This window comes from Bradysia coprophila, assembly GCF_014529535.1.
Source record: "Bradysia coprophila strain Holo2 chromosome IV unlocalized genomic scaffold, BU_Bcop_v1 contig_5, whole genome shotgun sequence".
NCBI lineage: Eukaryota > Metazoa > Arthropoda > Insecta > Diptera > Sciaridae > Bradysia > Bradysia coprophila.
The window spans coordinates 8,565,150-8,583,074 of record NW_023503374.1 but is presented as its reverse complement, the minus strand read 5'-3'; the positions used below and the strand labels follow the sequence as shown (position 1 = coordinate 8,583,074).

Genomic DNA, 17,925 nt, shown 5'->3' with positions numbered 1-17,925 from the left:
TTCGTAAGAACAATGCTTTACGTGATTAGGCAATGTAAACGAAAATGAAACATGCCGTAACACGTAAAGATGATTTAACATCATCAGTGACAATAATGACAAATAGACAAAAAATCTTTTTCAATAATTCAGGTACTTAACCTGTCACATACGGCTATTCATCTGTTACCGATAACAACGACAAAAATAATGACAAGCCCTGGGTAATGTGTTTTGTTTATATAAATAAAATGCAGATTAAGAAAGTTAAAGTACAAGATTTGAAATCAACCGATTAAAAATACTTTGATCGATGGAAGTAATAGAAACAAGTGGTCAAATGCTTGCCGACTGCAACAGGTTAGACCCTCGCCCAACCCTCGTTTAGTATTCTAAGGATTCGGCCCTGCTTTGTAAGTAGAGAAATAAGAATAGTTTGGCGTGTTCTTATTATTACAACTGTTCGATTATTTATTTCGTAGTAGCGGACGCACTCTTGAACTGTTATTGATTCAATTTTATCGAAATTTGTTACAGATAAACTTATCACTTAGGACAGAGTCGTAACTAGGGTGGAAGATTCGAAACTACTGAATACTCAGAACAATTTTTTGAAATCTACCATGATCATAAGACTATGATAGTTGATGTTCAAATTAACAATACTTAACTTCAGTCTTTAAGAGGATTTTACTTACCAAACATCTTACAACTGACAATTCTACCCCATTAGAAAGAACGCCAGCAAAAATAAGCAATCAATCTATAGTATTGTTTTATATATTGCATGTAAAGTTTGTTTGAAATTATGAAGTAGAAGATTTTGTGAATTTCGTGTCAAACACTAAAAATGGTTTAAACAGCGACAATAGTGAAAAATAGACGAAAATCTTTTTCAATAGTAGAAGTACTTAAACCTTCGCCCAACCCTCGCTTAGTATTCTATGGATTCGGCCCTGCGTTGTTTGTAGAGAAATAAGATTAGTTCTTATTGAGTCTGATTATTTTTGCTCATATAAAATATCTCATAAAAAGACGTAATAATATGCTCGAGACTCTAAAACAGCGAATGAAATAGGTACCGTTGTCACTCATTCCAAGTACTTTAACACAATCGCTGGCTATATTGGTGACAAACAATAATGAAAAATTTAATTACAATTGCAACTTTTATTGGTTCGGTTCTTACATCTCAACTGTTACCCTTACCGACACAATTTTTTTCTTCGAGGCTAGGCGACAGTGCTCCACTTGATAAAAAGTTTATAGTTGAAAACTGTGGTATGTGCAATACTCTTTTTATAGTTCCTTAGTGTTTTCGGTATCATCCCGAGACAAAATGGGCAAAATGTACGTTTAATGAGCACAATTCGCTTCAGATTATAATGGTAGACTTCTCGCATTTTCCATTGAAAATTGTACTGATACAGAAGGCATTTGTAACATTGTGACGAAGAGGGAATATAATGTGAACATAACCTTTGAGCCTAGTAAGTGCATTATTTACTGTGAAGATGAAAACAGCCTCATTAACTAAGAATGTTGTTCCCGTTGTAAAGGTGTGAGCACCTCTAATCTCATTTGGAGAGTAATTTTCAATATAAATGGACAAGACCAAGTTTTGGTTGAGAGACCAATTTATGAACATGTACAACCTGGTGTTACGTACACTCTTTTCAACACGTTTGCTTTTGGATTTGAAAATGAAGGAGTAAAATTCTACTTCTTTTAAACACAACCGATGGCTGACGATAATTTTTTGTTACAGTTAAGTTTCCCGGCAACATTCCAAATAATTGATGCATCGACAGAGAGAGCAGAGATCTGCCATTCTGCTGTTTTGGACGTTAATTCCTGGCATATGGTTCCTGAGATTTTGAGTAGAATTAAGGCTCCCATATTCCCAGACCGAGACTTTGATATAACAACATATGGTGCTGTACCGGATGGTGAAACTGACAATACGGAAGCATTTAGCCGCGCTATAGTTCACTGTCATTTGTTGGGTGGTGGAAGGGTTGTAGTCCCACCGGTAAATTTCAGCAGAAACGGAGAAATTGGGCGAGTTTGACGATCTCTTTGTTCTTAGGGAGTTTTTCTATCAAGTGCAATTACACTTTTGAGCAATGTCAATCTACACTTGAAGGAAGGTTCGACCATTCTATTCACGCAAAACACAACAGCCTATCCGAACGTATTTACTCGGCTTGGAGGATTAGAGCTCATCAACTTTTCACCATTCATTTACGCCTTTGGTGCGGAGAATATTGCCTTAACAGGAAGTGGTGTGCTAAATGGAAATGCAGACTGTGAACATTGGTGGCCTTGGAAAGGACGAAATAACAACTTGGAGTTGCTGTGTGGAATAATAGAAGGATTTCCGACAGAGGAAGCCGATGTGGCCGCTCTTACAGAAATGGCCGAAAGAAATGTACCTGTGGAAGAGAGGATTTTCGGCGAAGGGCACTTTATGCGACCGGTATTTGTTCAGCCGTACAATAGCAAAAATATTTTGATTGAAGGCGTAACGTTTCTCCGATCGCCAAACTGGATTTTGAATCCGGTTCTTTGCGAAAATGTGATCGTTCGTGGTGTAACGATAAACAGTACCGGCCCCAATTCCGACGGTTGTAATCCAGAATCGTCTAAAGACGTTCTCATCGAAAATGTTAAGTTCATAACCGGAGATGATTGTATTGCTGTTAAATCGGGACGAAATGCTGATGGACGACGAATTAACGTAAAATCCGAAAATATTGTCATCCAGAATTGTGAAATGGAAAATGGTCACGGAGGTTTCACCATCGGTAGCGAGATATCTGGTGGAGCGCAAAATATTTTTTGTCAAAATTGTTCCATGAACAGTCCGCAGTTGGAACAGGGCTTAAGATTCAAGAACAATGCCGTTCGTGGAGGACTTATCGAAGACATTTACATTAGGAACATTCACATTCCCGAACTGTACACCGGAACAAGTGCATCGCGTGGAATGGTGCTGTCAATTGACTTTTTCTACGAAGAAGGACCTAATGGTAATTATCCTCCTGTCGTTCGTAACGTTGATATACGAAATGTAACCGCATTAAAATCGAATTACGCGCTGTATCTGCGTGGATTCCCTACTGATCAGATTACAAATGTTCGGCTTTATGACTGCCATTTCAATGGGGTTGTCCGCGGCAGCGTAATTGAGCACGTTGAAAATCTTGGGCTGTTTAATGTGACTGTAAATGGAGATGTAATTGAGGTGCCTGCTGTTTAACTGCTATTTTGAAATTTCGAAGTCTTTTTGTGCGTGCCTAACTTGTTATATGAATGCAAAACGATTAATTCTACAGAGCATGATGTTGGTGACAGTAATAGATGTATGATGTAATGACCATCATAGTCAAGCAACTACCAATTTAGTAAATAAAAGTTTTATGCTCAAGAAATTCATAGTTTTCAGAATTGTCTAATGTTGGTGTACCGAACAATAACTCACACCATATTGCTTCTACCACACTTCCTGACTTTATTCATGCTACAAACAAATTTTCATTTAAGCTTTCCAAAAAAAATTAACCGTTCAACATTCAACAGTTCCAACAATGACGAAAAGTTCTGAATTGAAAGTGGTTTTAGATCACAGTTTGTGATAAAATGAAAGTTTGGCAAAACATTTTCCATCGAAAATGGATGTTTTATCGCCTGAGCTCCATTTTGGCTAAAATAGTAACGAGTTTGTCACAAGGAGAGGCTGTGAACAGTTTATTATCATACAGGTATGATGACAAGGGCGGCATCAACAAACTTTTCTTTCAGTACAAGCAAACACATTCGGTGCTTTTCAAAATGCGTCAATACATATTGAGCGACAGTATGTAAATTATTAAAAGAATCATTTGAGAAGAGTGTCAACGCTGCTAGGTGAACCTTTATTATAAACTAAGTTCAATAGGAAATTTATGTAAATGGCCAACACGAACTTCGGGTTATATCTAAACTGGAGAAAAGTAAGGTTGAACTGTGAGCATAGCGAAATATAAAGTCAAATGACGTGGTAAATAAATGTCGGTAATTTTCCAAGAAACAGCAAATACCTCGGCAAATACAGTGCAATACCAATAAGCGAAGATATTGCTTTCTGTTATTGCAGAGAGATGCTAATTTGACGACTGGGTCGTTTCGACGGATAGAGGGAATATGTCGAATGATTTTAAAATTGGTTGAGAGAAAATGTATTGAATTCTCTCTCAAAAACTCAACTGTCATTCGACATATTCCCTCTATCCGTCGAAACGACCCAGTCGTCAAATTAGCATCTCTTTGTGTTATTGTCATGGTTGGGCGACTCGAGATATCCATTTCTGGACACGTTTGTAAGTAACTGTAACTACTACACTCGGGGGTATACAATATCATAATAAAAGCTTTTGCCAGAGGCAGTCATTTCATTCCATTTTTTTATATTTTCAATTTTAAATTCTTGAATATTGAATAACTTAACTACTAAATAGAACTCGAATTTCGAAATAAAATATGCGATGAACACTATACCGTAGCGGGTGCATTTGCACTACCTTTCTTAGATAATGTTTCAATTCGTTCATGAATATTTATTGACTATTTTTACAAGCTTTGATTACATAAACAGATTCTTAACCCTCAATCAAAAGTGAGAGTCGAATTTCTATATTTTTTCTTCTTCAAAGTTTGCATAACGAAATTAAATTCTATGAAGATATAAAACGTTTAACATAGACATGATAGCGCAACAATTGAATAGAATATGGAATGTCTATTTTTAAATTTTTGTGACAAAAATCAGCAAGGAACTTCATTCTTACTAGTTACCATAAATTAGAATCAGTTATACGTTCCCTGACTCTTATGTTGTTCTATGAAATGTGTACTCTCTAAATTTTTTTCATAAGTTAGGTATTTCGCTTTTACAGCCTGTCTCATATTACATATGACCCACCAATACAAAACAGAGAACTTTGGACCACCTGGGCTAAAACCATATCCTTAGTGGCAATAGTAGATTACGTTGGATGCTGCGAAAGTAATTCATTACACAAGTACACAATTTTGTGATACGAGCAAACTCACGAGTAAGTTTTTGAGCAACAAGCTTCGGTAACTTTTTTCGAGGCAAGTGCAGAGGCAAGTGCAACTACACTTGTCGAGAAAACAGTTACCGAAGCTTGTTTCTCAAAAACACGAGTGAGTTTGCGAGTTCTACAAAATTGTGTCCGAGAGCAATGCATTATGTCGCAGCCTCCAACGTATTCTGGTTTATTGCCTGCTCATGCGAAAATTGACTATTCAGCCGTGTAATTCTACATAAATTCAGTATCTCAATAAACCAAAACAAAAATAAATCTGTTCTTCCGATAAAACGTTTACAAACAAATATAGTGTGCTGACGAAATCGGCTCACACGCTACACGTCTCCTAAAAAATTGATCCCGAAAACAGCACTCATGTTACATCAGTATTGTCGCAACAGTAGTTACAATTGCGTTGGTGACATGTTGACATTGAATAGTTTTTCGCAGTTAAGTGCCCATTCCACTTAAAAAAAGTACGCCGTGAGAGAGAGAGCCGTTAGAGCGCCGTGAGAGAGCAAACTGTCAAATAAACAAAGAAAAATTGAAAAAATTCAATTTTGTCTCTCACATGGAGTACCCTTTTTGGTAAGAGGAAACTAAGCATTAGTATCGATGAAGACGCATTGTTTGTCCAATTATTTTGTTAGTCCCTTTTGATGTTTTCAAAAAAATTTGCAACAAAGTGTAGTGTTTGTACTATAAGCAAAAGCATTTAGTGTTACAAGTGAAAAATACAACGAAATGTGTGGCCATAAAGTGTTACTTTGGAACATCAAACTTATTGTTAATAAATATCGCCGACAATTCTGTGTTGCGAATTCTTCTAAAAGTATGTTGTAACCAGATTACTTGCGTAACAAGTTTTTCTGAAATAACTGTGTTCATCGATCAATATTTTTATCAAAAAAATGTTATTTTAGCGACATTTCTTACATTCTTTTTCGATCGATCGATTCATTAAACAAAAAAGAAAAAATGAAAACAAGGCAAATTTTACTTGAAAGAACTGTCAACTTGAAATAAACCCCAAATATCCCTAGTGTAATGGATCACTTTCGCAGGGGGTAAACAGCCTTGTAATAGTCAATTTTCGCATGGGGCAGGCAATATTTTATATGCCTATGCCTCTGCCCCATGCGAAAATGATCAATTACATCACGGAAAACAAAAATAAGCCAGGCAGTAGCGGTTCATTTTTGAAACGTCAGATAAGGGACTTAATACACTGTATGAAAATGAACTCAAATGAACACTGACATAAATTGAATTAATTTTATTTGTAAAAAATATGAAGCTACCTGATAATTCAGGTCCCTCATTCAGGTCAAAATCAAGCGCTCCTGCCTGGTTTTCATTACTCTGCCGTGATTACATGAAGAATATTTTCAGTTTATCTTATGTTCCTTTGTGATTATAAATTTTCTCATGGATTGGCCTGCTACGCAATTAATTAATTCGGAAACTATTTTATGATATTTGCAAACTCACTCGTGTATTTCTGAGCAACTTGTTCGGTAACTGCTTTTCGAAAAGTGTAGTTGAATCCCCGCAAAATGACTTCTCACTCGTCAAATACTTGCTTGAACATGGCAAGGACGTAATGTTCTATTTTTTTTATTGAAAATTAGAAGAGTTTCCGACTTTGTCAATTTTTATGTTTAATGAAACTCAATTCTTTTCATAAAGTTATTTTCATCTAAACACACCTATCAACAATCTATCTATACCTTTGCTACAATCATCTATTTATCATTCATCGAACAAAATGCTAAAATGTGGAACAACATTTTTCAAAGGAAATTGGATTTCATTGAAATTACAAAACGAAAAACTGAATTTCAATTAATTTTACGTCGCAATGTCATATCAAAATAAGAGCTTTATCTGTAATTTATTATCAAAATTGCTTTATTACCTGTTCTTGCTGGCTATAACAGACACAGCCGCATAGCGAATCATTATTTAGCTGTAAGCTCATTTTATGGCATATGTTATTGCGGACATGTCAAGTGGATACGACACACTAACAACATCGCCTAGTACGAACACATTTAGGGATGATTAAAATCAAATTTAATTTTTGCCATTTATTTTTTATGGATTGCGATATAGTAAATACGTCGAGCCATTTTATTTCTATTCAATTTTGTCAATTGATTTCAATTAAATTCGTCTGTTTTTTTCTGGCCAAATCATGAATATAGAAAAGGAAGCCTCACTTTGCATTTATATTGGGGGGTAGATTGATGTTAGTACTACAACTGAGATGTGATTTTTTTGTCTTCGAAATGGATGTAAACAAAATCCATTTGAAATGATTCAATGGCTAAAAATGCCTTTTATCTTGAATCGTTTTTTTTGTCCTTTTTTTTCTCTGCATTGCTATCGATTATCATTAGTGACGATATGTACGTACGTCTACTTATTTGTGTGGTTCTAGGCATGGTTTTTTATCTGTTAGTTTCCTCATAGGAATAATATTTACGTGCCCGGTTTTCTTGTCGACATGTGCGTCGGTCAATTTTGTGCCGAGGCTGATATGAGGAGAGTATGCGTGAAATTAATAGGAATTGGAATTCTGATAGAGTTGTTCTTGTAAATCCAAATGAACATTTGTTTACATTGTCAGAAAATGTTAGAACAACGCACTGCTCCTAGCATGAACACTACTTTGACAAACGTCGAATTTGGAGGCTTTTGTGATGAGAGCTACCGCTTAAGATTGGTTGTATTGTGTGTTTGAACTCACACAACTAAAACAAGTCATCTATCTTCACGAAAGAAACGCAGTGCCTACTGTGACTTCATCAGCCTCCAAATATTTCTTATGTTCATGCTAGGAGCAGTGCGTTGGTTAGAACCAAAAGGAATGCTAAGTCAGCTAGTCGGATTACAGGAAGAGAAATTGTAGCAAACATGGGACACTCTATGAGACTAGAAAATAAAAAAGTGAAGATCAAGAAGTGAGGGCAAAATAGATCGTAAATTAACCTGTCACATACGGCTATTTCATCTGTTATCGATAACAACGACAAAAATAATGACAACCTCTGGGTAATATGGTCCATTCTGTAGTGAAGTGTATGTTACAAAAATTGAAGTACAAGATTTGAATTCAACCGATTAAAAATGTGTTGATTGATTGAAGTAATAAACCCGTTAATAATACTTGCCGACTGTAACTGGTTAATCGAATATAATAGATGCTTTCTAACCGTGTGACGACGATGTCATTAACTCAATTTTCCTATCTAGTGCGGAAATATCGCCAACTTCATCCTCGTCGCGTCAATTTCAGAACTCTCGCCTACGGCCTGCTTTAGGAAAAGTACTATTCAATCGATTAGACCGAGCGAAGGCGTTCTGGTCGTGTATCTGTTCTTGAATTTGATCAATACTGTGATTATTTATCAACTGAACTTGATAAATGAGCCGTTCAATGCAGGAAAAGTAAATTTTAACCGAAAAAACCTAATAAATTTCGTTTGAATACACATGAATACAACAGTACGAGTTATGCGAACACTACCCCCAGATATATTACTCATATTAATATTGCCTTTAGACATTCAAAGTTATATTTGTAAAACATTTTTGACAAAAAACGTATACACATTCCACATCACTTGTCCCTTCGATCATCAATCACCACATAATGAATGTACGTGCATAGAGTGAAATATCAACGGCCATAAAAAAAACGTAAATGGCTTCTAATTGATCGTGCCAGTGGAAACCACCAGAGAAAAATATAGAAAGGAATTTAATGTGAAAAACAAATTTAACGCGTCATAATATATCAACAAACATGCATGGAATTTGGATATCTACTGTAATAACTTCTTCCGTCAAATCATAAAGCTGCTTTTACGTAATATAATACATATTGTAGCACTTATGAACCCCGGTACCGTTGCTAGGCCAACATAAAAAAATCCTGAAAATTTATTTTTGTACATTATTATATGTCCGTATGGCTTGTATTTATTTCAATAATGGTCGAGAAGATTAAAGCGAGATCGTCCGGCGAGTTGCTAGAATATTTCAATAGACCATTTGCGATTTTAAGAAGAAAGTTTCATATTTCAATAAAAAGAAGATTTACCATGAAACCCATTGAAAAAAAAATCAATTTTGTTTATAGAAATTATTGAAAAATATTCTTGCCATCCCGATACCATCCCACTTATTAGGATCTTAGTAAGAATTCAATTAGATTGAATTAGAATGGATTGAGATATCCTTTTAGTCTTATTCAAAGTACAGCTTTTAAAGTGAGATATAAAATGAAGCAGACAATTTTCAGATATTCTCTTTACACTTTTATTCTACAGAATAATAATTTACATCAATTAAAAATAAGTTATTTATACTTCACATGGTCTATTGAATAGAACACACATCTCTTTACTAGGTACTTTACACTATTCAACCACATGAAATTGATTTTTAGACCCGTACGAAGTACTGGGGTCTTATAGGTTTACGCATACGTTTGTAACACGTCGAATTGGACTCCCTGAGTAAGGGGAAACCTATTGTGGTTGTCTAGAGATGCCAAATCAGTGAAAAAAAAATGTCCGTCTGTCCGTCTGTCCGTCTGTCTGCACGATAACTTGAGTAAAACACATCCGATTTTGAAAATTCTTTTTTTTTCCCGTTTGGTAATGTCAAAAGACAGGCCTAAGTTCGAAGATGAGTGATTTTGTATCGACCCCTCCCGAGCTGTGGCCCAATAAGTGCTTTACGCCAGACATTTAAGCACTACACTTGTCAGTGATACGTCAAAAAAAAGATATTTACAATACCGATCGACAAAAAAAAGTTTATGGAAATCGGATAACCGACTCGCGAGTTAGACCCCTTGGTGTGAAACAGGCACAGGGCGGCAAGCAGTTTTTGCTTGTAGGTCGGCCAAATTTGAACATATTTCGTTCGTTTTAGCTTTATTAGATAGGTATTGACCGTACCAATCAGGGAAAAAAAAGTTCATGAAATTATGTTCTCCGGAGCGTGAGTTAGGTCTCTTGAAGTGAACCCTTATCTGGCTACTCGGAAGTACAGTTAACGTGGTGTATTTTGACAATATCTCGAGTAAATTTTTACTGAATTTCATGAATATTTTTTTGTTTGAAAGGTATTAACGAATGTAAAGCGTCGGTACTATTTCCGGTCTCCTAACAAAATGGCTGCCGGCGGCCATATTGGATTTTATTAAAAGTGATATATCTTGGGAAAAATGGTACTTAGAGAGTTTCTGTTAACATGGAAATAATTTGTTATGTGTGTGGGGTTTCAGGGATTCCATATATGGACATCTATATATACCTATATACAGATATATTGAGCTATATACAGGCATATTGAGCTATATAATAGCATACATTTATCTGTGAAATGTTTATTTATAGGAAAATATAGGTAACTATAGCGGTATATAGCTGTTTAAATAGGAATTTATGAAAGTTGACTTCGTACGGGGCTGTCTATATTGCCTCCGGCAATTTATTTGTTGATGATAACAAGGCAAACAGTGGATAATGTAAGTGATTTTAAAGGAAGAATAGTTTTTCAGCAGAGAAGAAAATGAAGTAAGAGAAATGAAGAGTTTCACATTAAAGGCTTTTGATACGAATAGGTGTTTCGTTCGGGTCGGCGTTAGCTATGTTTTTTATCAAATACACGCAAGATTGATTTGTATCGTTTCACAGACAGCAAGTATAATTATGGAGTCTTTTTCTAGAGATTAAATATCGTCAATAGATTGAAGTTCAGGGTACAAATAGTCTCTAATTCACTATTTGCTCATGTAATACACTATTTTCCACTGGGACGAAATATATATTATTTGTAACCGGGAAGTAAATAGTTTCAAGGGTAACAATTAGAGACAAGAACATTTTTCCTTACATATTGGTCTAACAATTAAAAGTTGAAATTTCCTTCTATACAAAGTCTAGATCTAAAACAATTAGTTTTCGTCAGACTCTGATGATCTCAGACAAATTGGTTTTTCCTTCTGCAAAATAGCCAAAAACTTTGGTTAATAGGCTTGCAACCGGAAGCAACAGCATCTACATTTTAGCATAACCTTCGAAGGTTACAGCCTCATAACGGAGAACTCATCGTTTCTGTGGATAACAGATGAATTGCCGTCTGCAAAAGGTTAACAAAACCACTCATTTTAATCTTATTGTTTTTGGATTAAACTTGTATGTTAAGGCAATTGACTCACGTCAGTTCTTAAATGTTTTAAAAATACTTTTTCAATCCAAAATTAATTCCTCAAAAATGATAGACATACCCTCCTCCTAATTACAATTATAGAGCTTTGTCCGGAATTATGTAATACGTTAATTAAAGCGAAGTGTTCACTCTTTGCAATTATGTCTGCGCCAAAATGAATAAGAATGTACAGATGGGGCTTTGAAGGGATTTACATGAATGTTGCAATTACATAAATCTCTTGTGACATTGGGATTACACAATGTTTTGAAAATTAAATCAGTCTACCGTTCAGAATGGGAGATATAAATGATTTTTCATGTATCAAAGGCAATATTGTTGTAATTTTGTTCGTTGAACATAAAGTCTTTCTGTGCTACGAACAAACTATACAGTCTTTCGGACGATAATTATCACAGCGCCATTTCTACCTACTGGCGCCGGTATGTACTGTTAACCCTGAAAAGAAGACAATCAAAAACCAATTGTGCTACATTTCTGCTAACAAGAATGTTTTCATTTAAGCGAATATCTATCGCTCCACACATTACTCCGCATTACTATCAAAATAGTTTTTTTCCCGCAACATCCTGCGAAAACTCGTCAGTACATGTTGACATTAGCGGTAAAACTCGTATTTGCAGGGGGCTTCGTTAGTAAAATAACCTACGTAATGGTTTGGAGATGGTTATTTTGACTGCAAACGCCACGCTCGTTAAAATAAAAATCTCCAAACCAGTACGAAATCTACTATTTTCGACGTTAGAATTATGGCAATAATTTAATTTTTAAATTTCAAACTGCGATTGATGATATATTCAGAGATGAAAAAGTGCCTGATATTAGCGGCCTCACAGATGTTAGTTAAATTTAAAAGCAACATGTCTTCGACTAACTCATTAATGTTGCCTTTATCATCGGCATTTGCCATTAACGTACAGATTTAGCGTTAGCGTTAGTGTGTGGCATTTAGCATTAAATCTGACGTTCTCTATTATTTCATATCTGAGTGACGCAAATAATACAAGGTACGTGCAGTTAAATCGTTTCCGTAGTTCTGTTGGAACGAAGCTTCAGACTAGAAAAAAGCAATTATAAACTTCGACGTCTGGTTTTACTATTTTTATCGATAATTTCCAACATTTTAAACTGTAAGTTTTCCTTATAATAACTTTTGTGATCAAGATTTTTTCATCAAACTTTTGAAATATAATCTGCTCTTTCGGTTGTCTGTGATGAATGAATAGTGGGAGAATATTGTGAATAAAATGTATTCCTTTTACCTTCGTCAAAGCGGATACAATGCAAAAAGGAATTTTTGATTAAGGATCGAACCAAAGACTCAAACTTTTGTTCAATTATTATATAAGGACTGGTCCCTTCGCATAGAGAAGAAGAAGTGAAAAAAATGTAGAAAGTAGTAGAGCAGTGATTTGAGATAATTTCTGAAGGAAAAGCGAAAAGAAAACAATCTATCATCGCCAATAACCACAATACATTAATACCATTTCTGAATATTATCATTTTATACGCTCACATTCAGCTTACCGGACTGGTGGGATCGATACCATATAACAAAACTCCTCGGCTTATACGATACTCATAATCGAAAATGGATTGATGGTCGATTACGTTCACATTATCCGACTGTATAATTGACAAAGTTAACACTCTATCAACATATGTCATTCACATAATGTCCGGTGTCCTTACCTTCTTTCTGTTTCTTTTCGAACAAATAAATCTTCGCATTTGTATCACAAAGGAAATGAAAATGCTATTCGACATCTCCTCACTTTGTATTATTGAAAATTTTTGCCAAAACTTTTTCTATCGACATTTCACATAAAAAAAAGTTTTATTTGTGAGGTTCAATGTAGTCAGTCCCTTAGTTGATAATGTGTTTAGTCGCTCGTTTGGTTTGTGTAATGGTTTTTCATCCATACAGTCAAAGTATTGAACAGGAATTTTTAGAAAATTTTCCTCAAGTTCAAGCTCAACATTTCTAAGTTATTAACGACGAAGACACAAAAAGTTGCCAAAAATGAAAAAAATGAAAAAAATCAAATCGAAAAGTTTTGGTATGCACCCCTTCCCCTGAATTCACTTAAAAGTTACGAACATTTTGGAACATTTTTAGAATAATATGATAAGATTATAAAATATGAAGTAGAACACAAAACGAGCGAACAGTTTTAAATTATTCATAATCATCGGTAGTTATTAATGGAAATTAGCCTGATAATTTACAATTTCTCCATTTTCTCATACACACAGTATAGAATATAAGACTGACACGGACCATGGTATATACCAATTATAATTCCAAAGCAGGTGAGAACATGAATTATTTGAACATGCTGCCCTAACACTTCATCAAAGTTTAGAAATTTTATTTGAATCAACTCCAAAGGCTCCATTACGTGGGTAGCAATTGATTATAAAGTGCTAAAATTTAATTATTACTTACAAAATGGGTTGGATTTGGGTAAAGTAATAATTAAATATGCGGCTCGCATTTAAATCGCACTTAACAAATTTTTAAAGTTTTGTAGCTGTTTGATTCCAACAAATTTTCGCTATCATTAAAATAAATATCGTGCTAACTCTTCAACCCGTACCACCCTTACTGCTTTTAAATAAATACAATCAATGTTTTAATTATCACTACGCGTATAGCTTTACGGTATGAAATGGATGTGTAATTGATATTTTATGTGTGAGTTTGTGTGTTCGTATTTAAATGGGAATTAGGTATGGCTCATAAGGTTAATTCATTCTCCATTAATAAAATTTGCAATCGTTGCCAACATATTATCGTGTCAGAATTTTCACTTCAAAAATTGAATCAATTTTTTTTCTTTATTTTGTAGGATTTCTTCCATTCATTCAGGTATTAATTTTTGTAAAAAAAAATGTGAAATCAAGAAAGCTACACTGTGAGTGTTTGGAGAAAGACATATTTTCCAATCACCACTAAATTGGCGCAAATATGGTGTCAAACGAGAGCATAGAAACATCGATAGAAATACCTTTTGATAAATTGTCCCAATCAACTTTTTTAAATGTTTGTTCGATTTGAATTTAACGTTTTCATTCAATAATATGTTTTTCGTCTGTTATTTTGATTGAAAAGTGAAAACATATTCTAAATTCAATTCGGTTTAAATTACATGAAAAAAAAGGATTTATCCGGGGATTTCCATGTTTATACTAAATGTTTGTAAATTTGAACAAAAAAATGAAAAACAACCTTGACCTCAACATTAAGAGTGATATCGCGAAAATATTGAACAAAGTAAGACACGGGTTCGGGTAGAGTAAGCTTGTTCGATTGCGTTTCACTGCGAAAAAACTTTTGAAAAATTAATTTTGTGATCGGCGCTACAGAGCGTGAAATGAAGGTCTGCTGAAACAGTACCTAAATAGTTTTTCATGGACAGCTCGGGTTAATGTGGATGGATAATCTATTTTTTCTATCGGATTGTGAGGTTGCTAGGAATCTCGCGCCGCGTCATTCACAATAATTCACATTTTGACACATTTTGTATAAGGAAGATGTCACTTTGTGAGTTATTGTGAATGACGCGGCGTGATATTCCCTAACACCCTTGAAGAGTCGCACATTTTGAGTGTACATACCGCCGACCGGTGTCATATCGGTCTGACGGAGATATTAGACATTTTTGGTGACAAAAATCCGAATTTTTGAGTGGTTAGGTTGTGTTAGGTTAGGCTACCAGGGTTACCATGGGTAGTAAGGCCTACAATCATATAGAAAAAATAAAATAGAAAATAAATCATCCATCCACTGATTTAGAACTTTTTCGGCAAACCTTTATTTCTAAATGGAATAAAATAATGGAAATGGTTTCTTGTGACTGTTTCGATCTCTTCCTCGGGTCGAATCGGTAGAATTCACCATTGAAGTACCTTAACGGTACTACCGTTTCCATGAAAATTATATTTCCCGCCTTCAGCTGGGTGGATTTATATTTACTTCTATGGTAGAAGTTCTGTCAGATAACAAGTACAGATTCTTACTTTAAGAATCTTGGTTCCGAAAGCCTATGCCGAAAGTCTGATAGAAATCGTCTTTCTTTCCGAGTCATCCGAAGTCACATTCAAAAGTTCTTCTCAGCATAGCATACATCAAAAACTTGAATTGACTTATAAACTCGTCTGAGCTTCTACTGAAAAGAAAAAGCTTCTATCATTCCAAGACTGCAAAACTCGAAATTGAAATTTTTTGAAGTGGTTTCACTATTTGATTATCGAGTTTGTTTTAGCAAATTAATGAGAATTTCGTTGCACATCTTCCGTTAAACTTTTTTTTTATTTGTTCAAATAAGGTTTTAAATTCGACAGACGTATAGATATGAACGTTTGTCCATCGTATGCAACATTACTAAAATAACAAGACTGTAATTGAATTTGTGTGCAATGCGCGATGCGAAAGTATCTCCACACATTTTTTTAATCAAATTACCAGGTTGTTTGTTTTGAATAGAAAGGCTTTCACGATTTTCTGTTATTTTAAGTTCTTCATATGCATGAAATTTACCATATGTGCATGATACGAGGATTGCGAAGTTTAAAAACGGAAAAAATTTCCAATTTCATTTTTTCTTCTTCAAAAACTTCGAAAAATGAGAATATGCATAGAAAATGAAGCGTGAACAAGGCTGGTATTGATTGCAGTTTATTTATTAATGAAATTTTCTTTTTTGTGGCTATTCTCTGTCTGTGAAATGACATAAAAATGTACATACCTTCAACAGGCACCAAGCAAATAAATAATTAGTGAATCATCGAATCTGTTACTTCTTTTGTTTTGCATATTTTTATCGCATTCACAAAAAATTGTTGTCGACAAGAAACGATATAATATCCTTGCATAACATGATAAACGTTAATCACAATTGTGTAGTTCAATGTCGAACTGTTTATTTATTGTTAGAAATATTTGACAGGTTTATTGAACTATAAAGTAAAATCGTAAAAAAATGTCGTGGTAATGTGACGATAAGAAATTGTTTTGCACATGTCTGACTGAAAATATAACTTGATATTTGGAAAGGTTAAGTCCATTATTTTTCTAAGGTAATTAAAAATAAGAACGGAATTAGGTGTATAACCTTAGAAATTCTCATGCAAGAAAACATTTTTTACTCGTTCCGAAAATAGGAGCAGCATTTTGAAATTTTTACGAAAATATTTTTGAAACGAAAAAGCTAATTACTGACACCTATTGTTCACTCATTAAGTAGAAACCGAGATAACAGACCACCTAGCATAGTAGCATAGTAGAATATTGTTTATGTCAAATAGAGTTTCTTATCAAATTACTTCGAAAAAGCGCAGAAAAGTGACGTTACGGACATGTAACTTAATTTTTCATACCTAGGACCCGAAAAGACTTTTTCTCCGTCCAATATGAAAAATACTATTCGTACCACGGACTAAAAGTCTTTTTTTGCGTATTCGATTCCAGACTTCACCTTCGGCTCTGTCTGGAAACTTCTCACACGTTAAAAAAGACTTTTAGTCCTAGGTACGAAATGTACTATTTCATACCTAGGACCCGAATATGGAAAATATTATTCGTACCACAGACTAAACGTCTTTTTTAAAGTATTCGATTCCAGACCTTCGGTGTTGTCTGGAAACCTCTCACACACTAAAAAAGACTTTTAGTCTTAGGTGCTATTACTATGTTAGATTGATGCCTTGGTAATTGTCATTCATATGACTAGATGAAACGTCAAAACGTCTAGTTAATTATTTATTTATTTATTTATTTCGTCAATGGCATCCGCCCCCTGACTACTTGCATTTTTAATTTTACAATAAAAGAACAGAAAAAGATTATACATGTCAAGTTGAATGATAAAAAATAGGACAAAAACATAAATAAAAACATTCACCAACGTCACATAGGAGTGAGTCACGTCTCGTTTGACCAATAACCAGAAAGTCGTCAATAGATCGTTTTCTGAGCCACCTGGAAATGAACGGTTAGTGGTTAGCGGGAGCCAGTCGACTAGACTGGCTCGATTCGGCACAAGTCGATAAGACTCGGAGTTAAGTCGTGAGACCACTTTTTAAAGTCGTGAGACCTAAATAACCTAATCGATACCGATTAGAAAAAGAACCATAGGTCCAGCATATTTGCAAGTGAAATGAAATCAGTCATGACATTTTGATCTTACCATTCAATTTGATTGGAATCTTCAACATTCTAACAGTCGTTTTGAATGAGTTCCGCGGCATACCCTGAAACCAAAGCTGTGAGAAACGGTTAAATTCCAAGCACATGTTATTTATTGGTTCATGGTAACCATACTTAGTCCTGTGTTCATCGACAATGAGTAAATCGTCAGCTCGAGTGGGACGAGGATTTAGAGTAATTCTTCTTGTTATTTCAAATGATACATTAATACAAGACGAAGCGAGCACACACACGATTTTTTTTTTAAATTACCAGTTATGTAATAATAGTTATTTGTATAACAAGAGATAAAAAGTTGAAAAGTAGAGTTTTCGTATGAATTTTGTAGATCCGAGGCGAAGTCGAGGTCAATAAACACATGAAAACGAGACTTTTTACTTTTATCCCGAGTAA

At 34.6% G+C, this 17,925-nt stretch overlaps 2 protein-coding genes across 2 annotated transcripts in view; one reads left to right on the top strand and one right to left on the bottom strand.

Moving 5' to 3' along the window:
- Positions 1–17,925, bottom strand: part of LOC119071691 (neuropeptide CCHamide-2 receptor-like) — a 70,839-nt gene that overhangs the window by 42,969 nt on the left and 9,945 nt on the right. The window lies entirely within an intron of this gene.
- LOC119071690 (probable polygalacturonase) lies at positions 1,033–4,046 on the top strand. Its single transcript, XM_037176677.1, has 5 exons — positions 1,033–1,260; positions 1,359–1,469; positions 1,539–1,690; positions 1,748–2,011; positions 2,069–4,046. Exons 1-5 carry the CDS (start codon positions 1,122–1,124, stop codon positions 3,239–3,241), a joined length of 1,839 nt encoding a protein of 612 aa, XP_037032572.1. The 5' UTR covers positions 1,033–1,121; the 3' UTR covers positions 3,242–4,046.

What these genes read in the sequence shown, in the direction of transcription:
- LOC119071690 (XM_037176677.1), top strand. Translation starts at nt 1,122, where the DNA reads ATGAAAAATTTAATTACAATTGCAACTTTTATTGGTTCGGTTCTTACA. An exon ending in GAACATAACCTTTGAGCCTA is followed by an intron (nt 1,470 to 1,538) that starts GTAAGTGCATTA and finishes CCCGTTGTAAAG; the next exon opens with GTGTGAGCACCTCTAATCTC. An exon ending in GAAGGGTTGTAGTCCCACCG is followed by an intron (nt 2,012 to 2,068) that starts GTAAATTTCAGC and finishes CTTTGTTCTTAG; the next exon opens with GGAGTTTTTCTATCAAGTGC.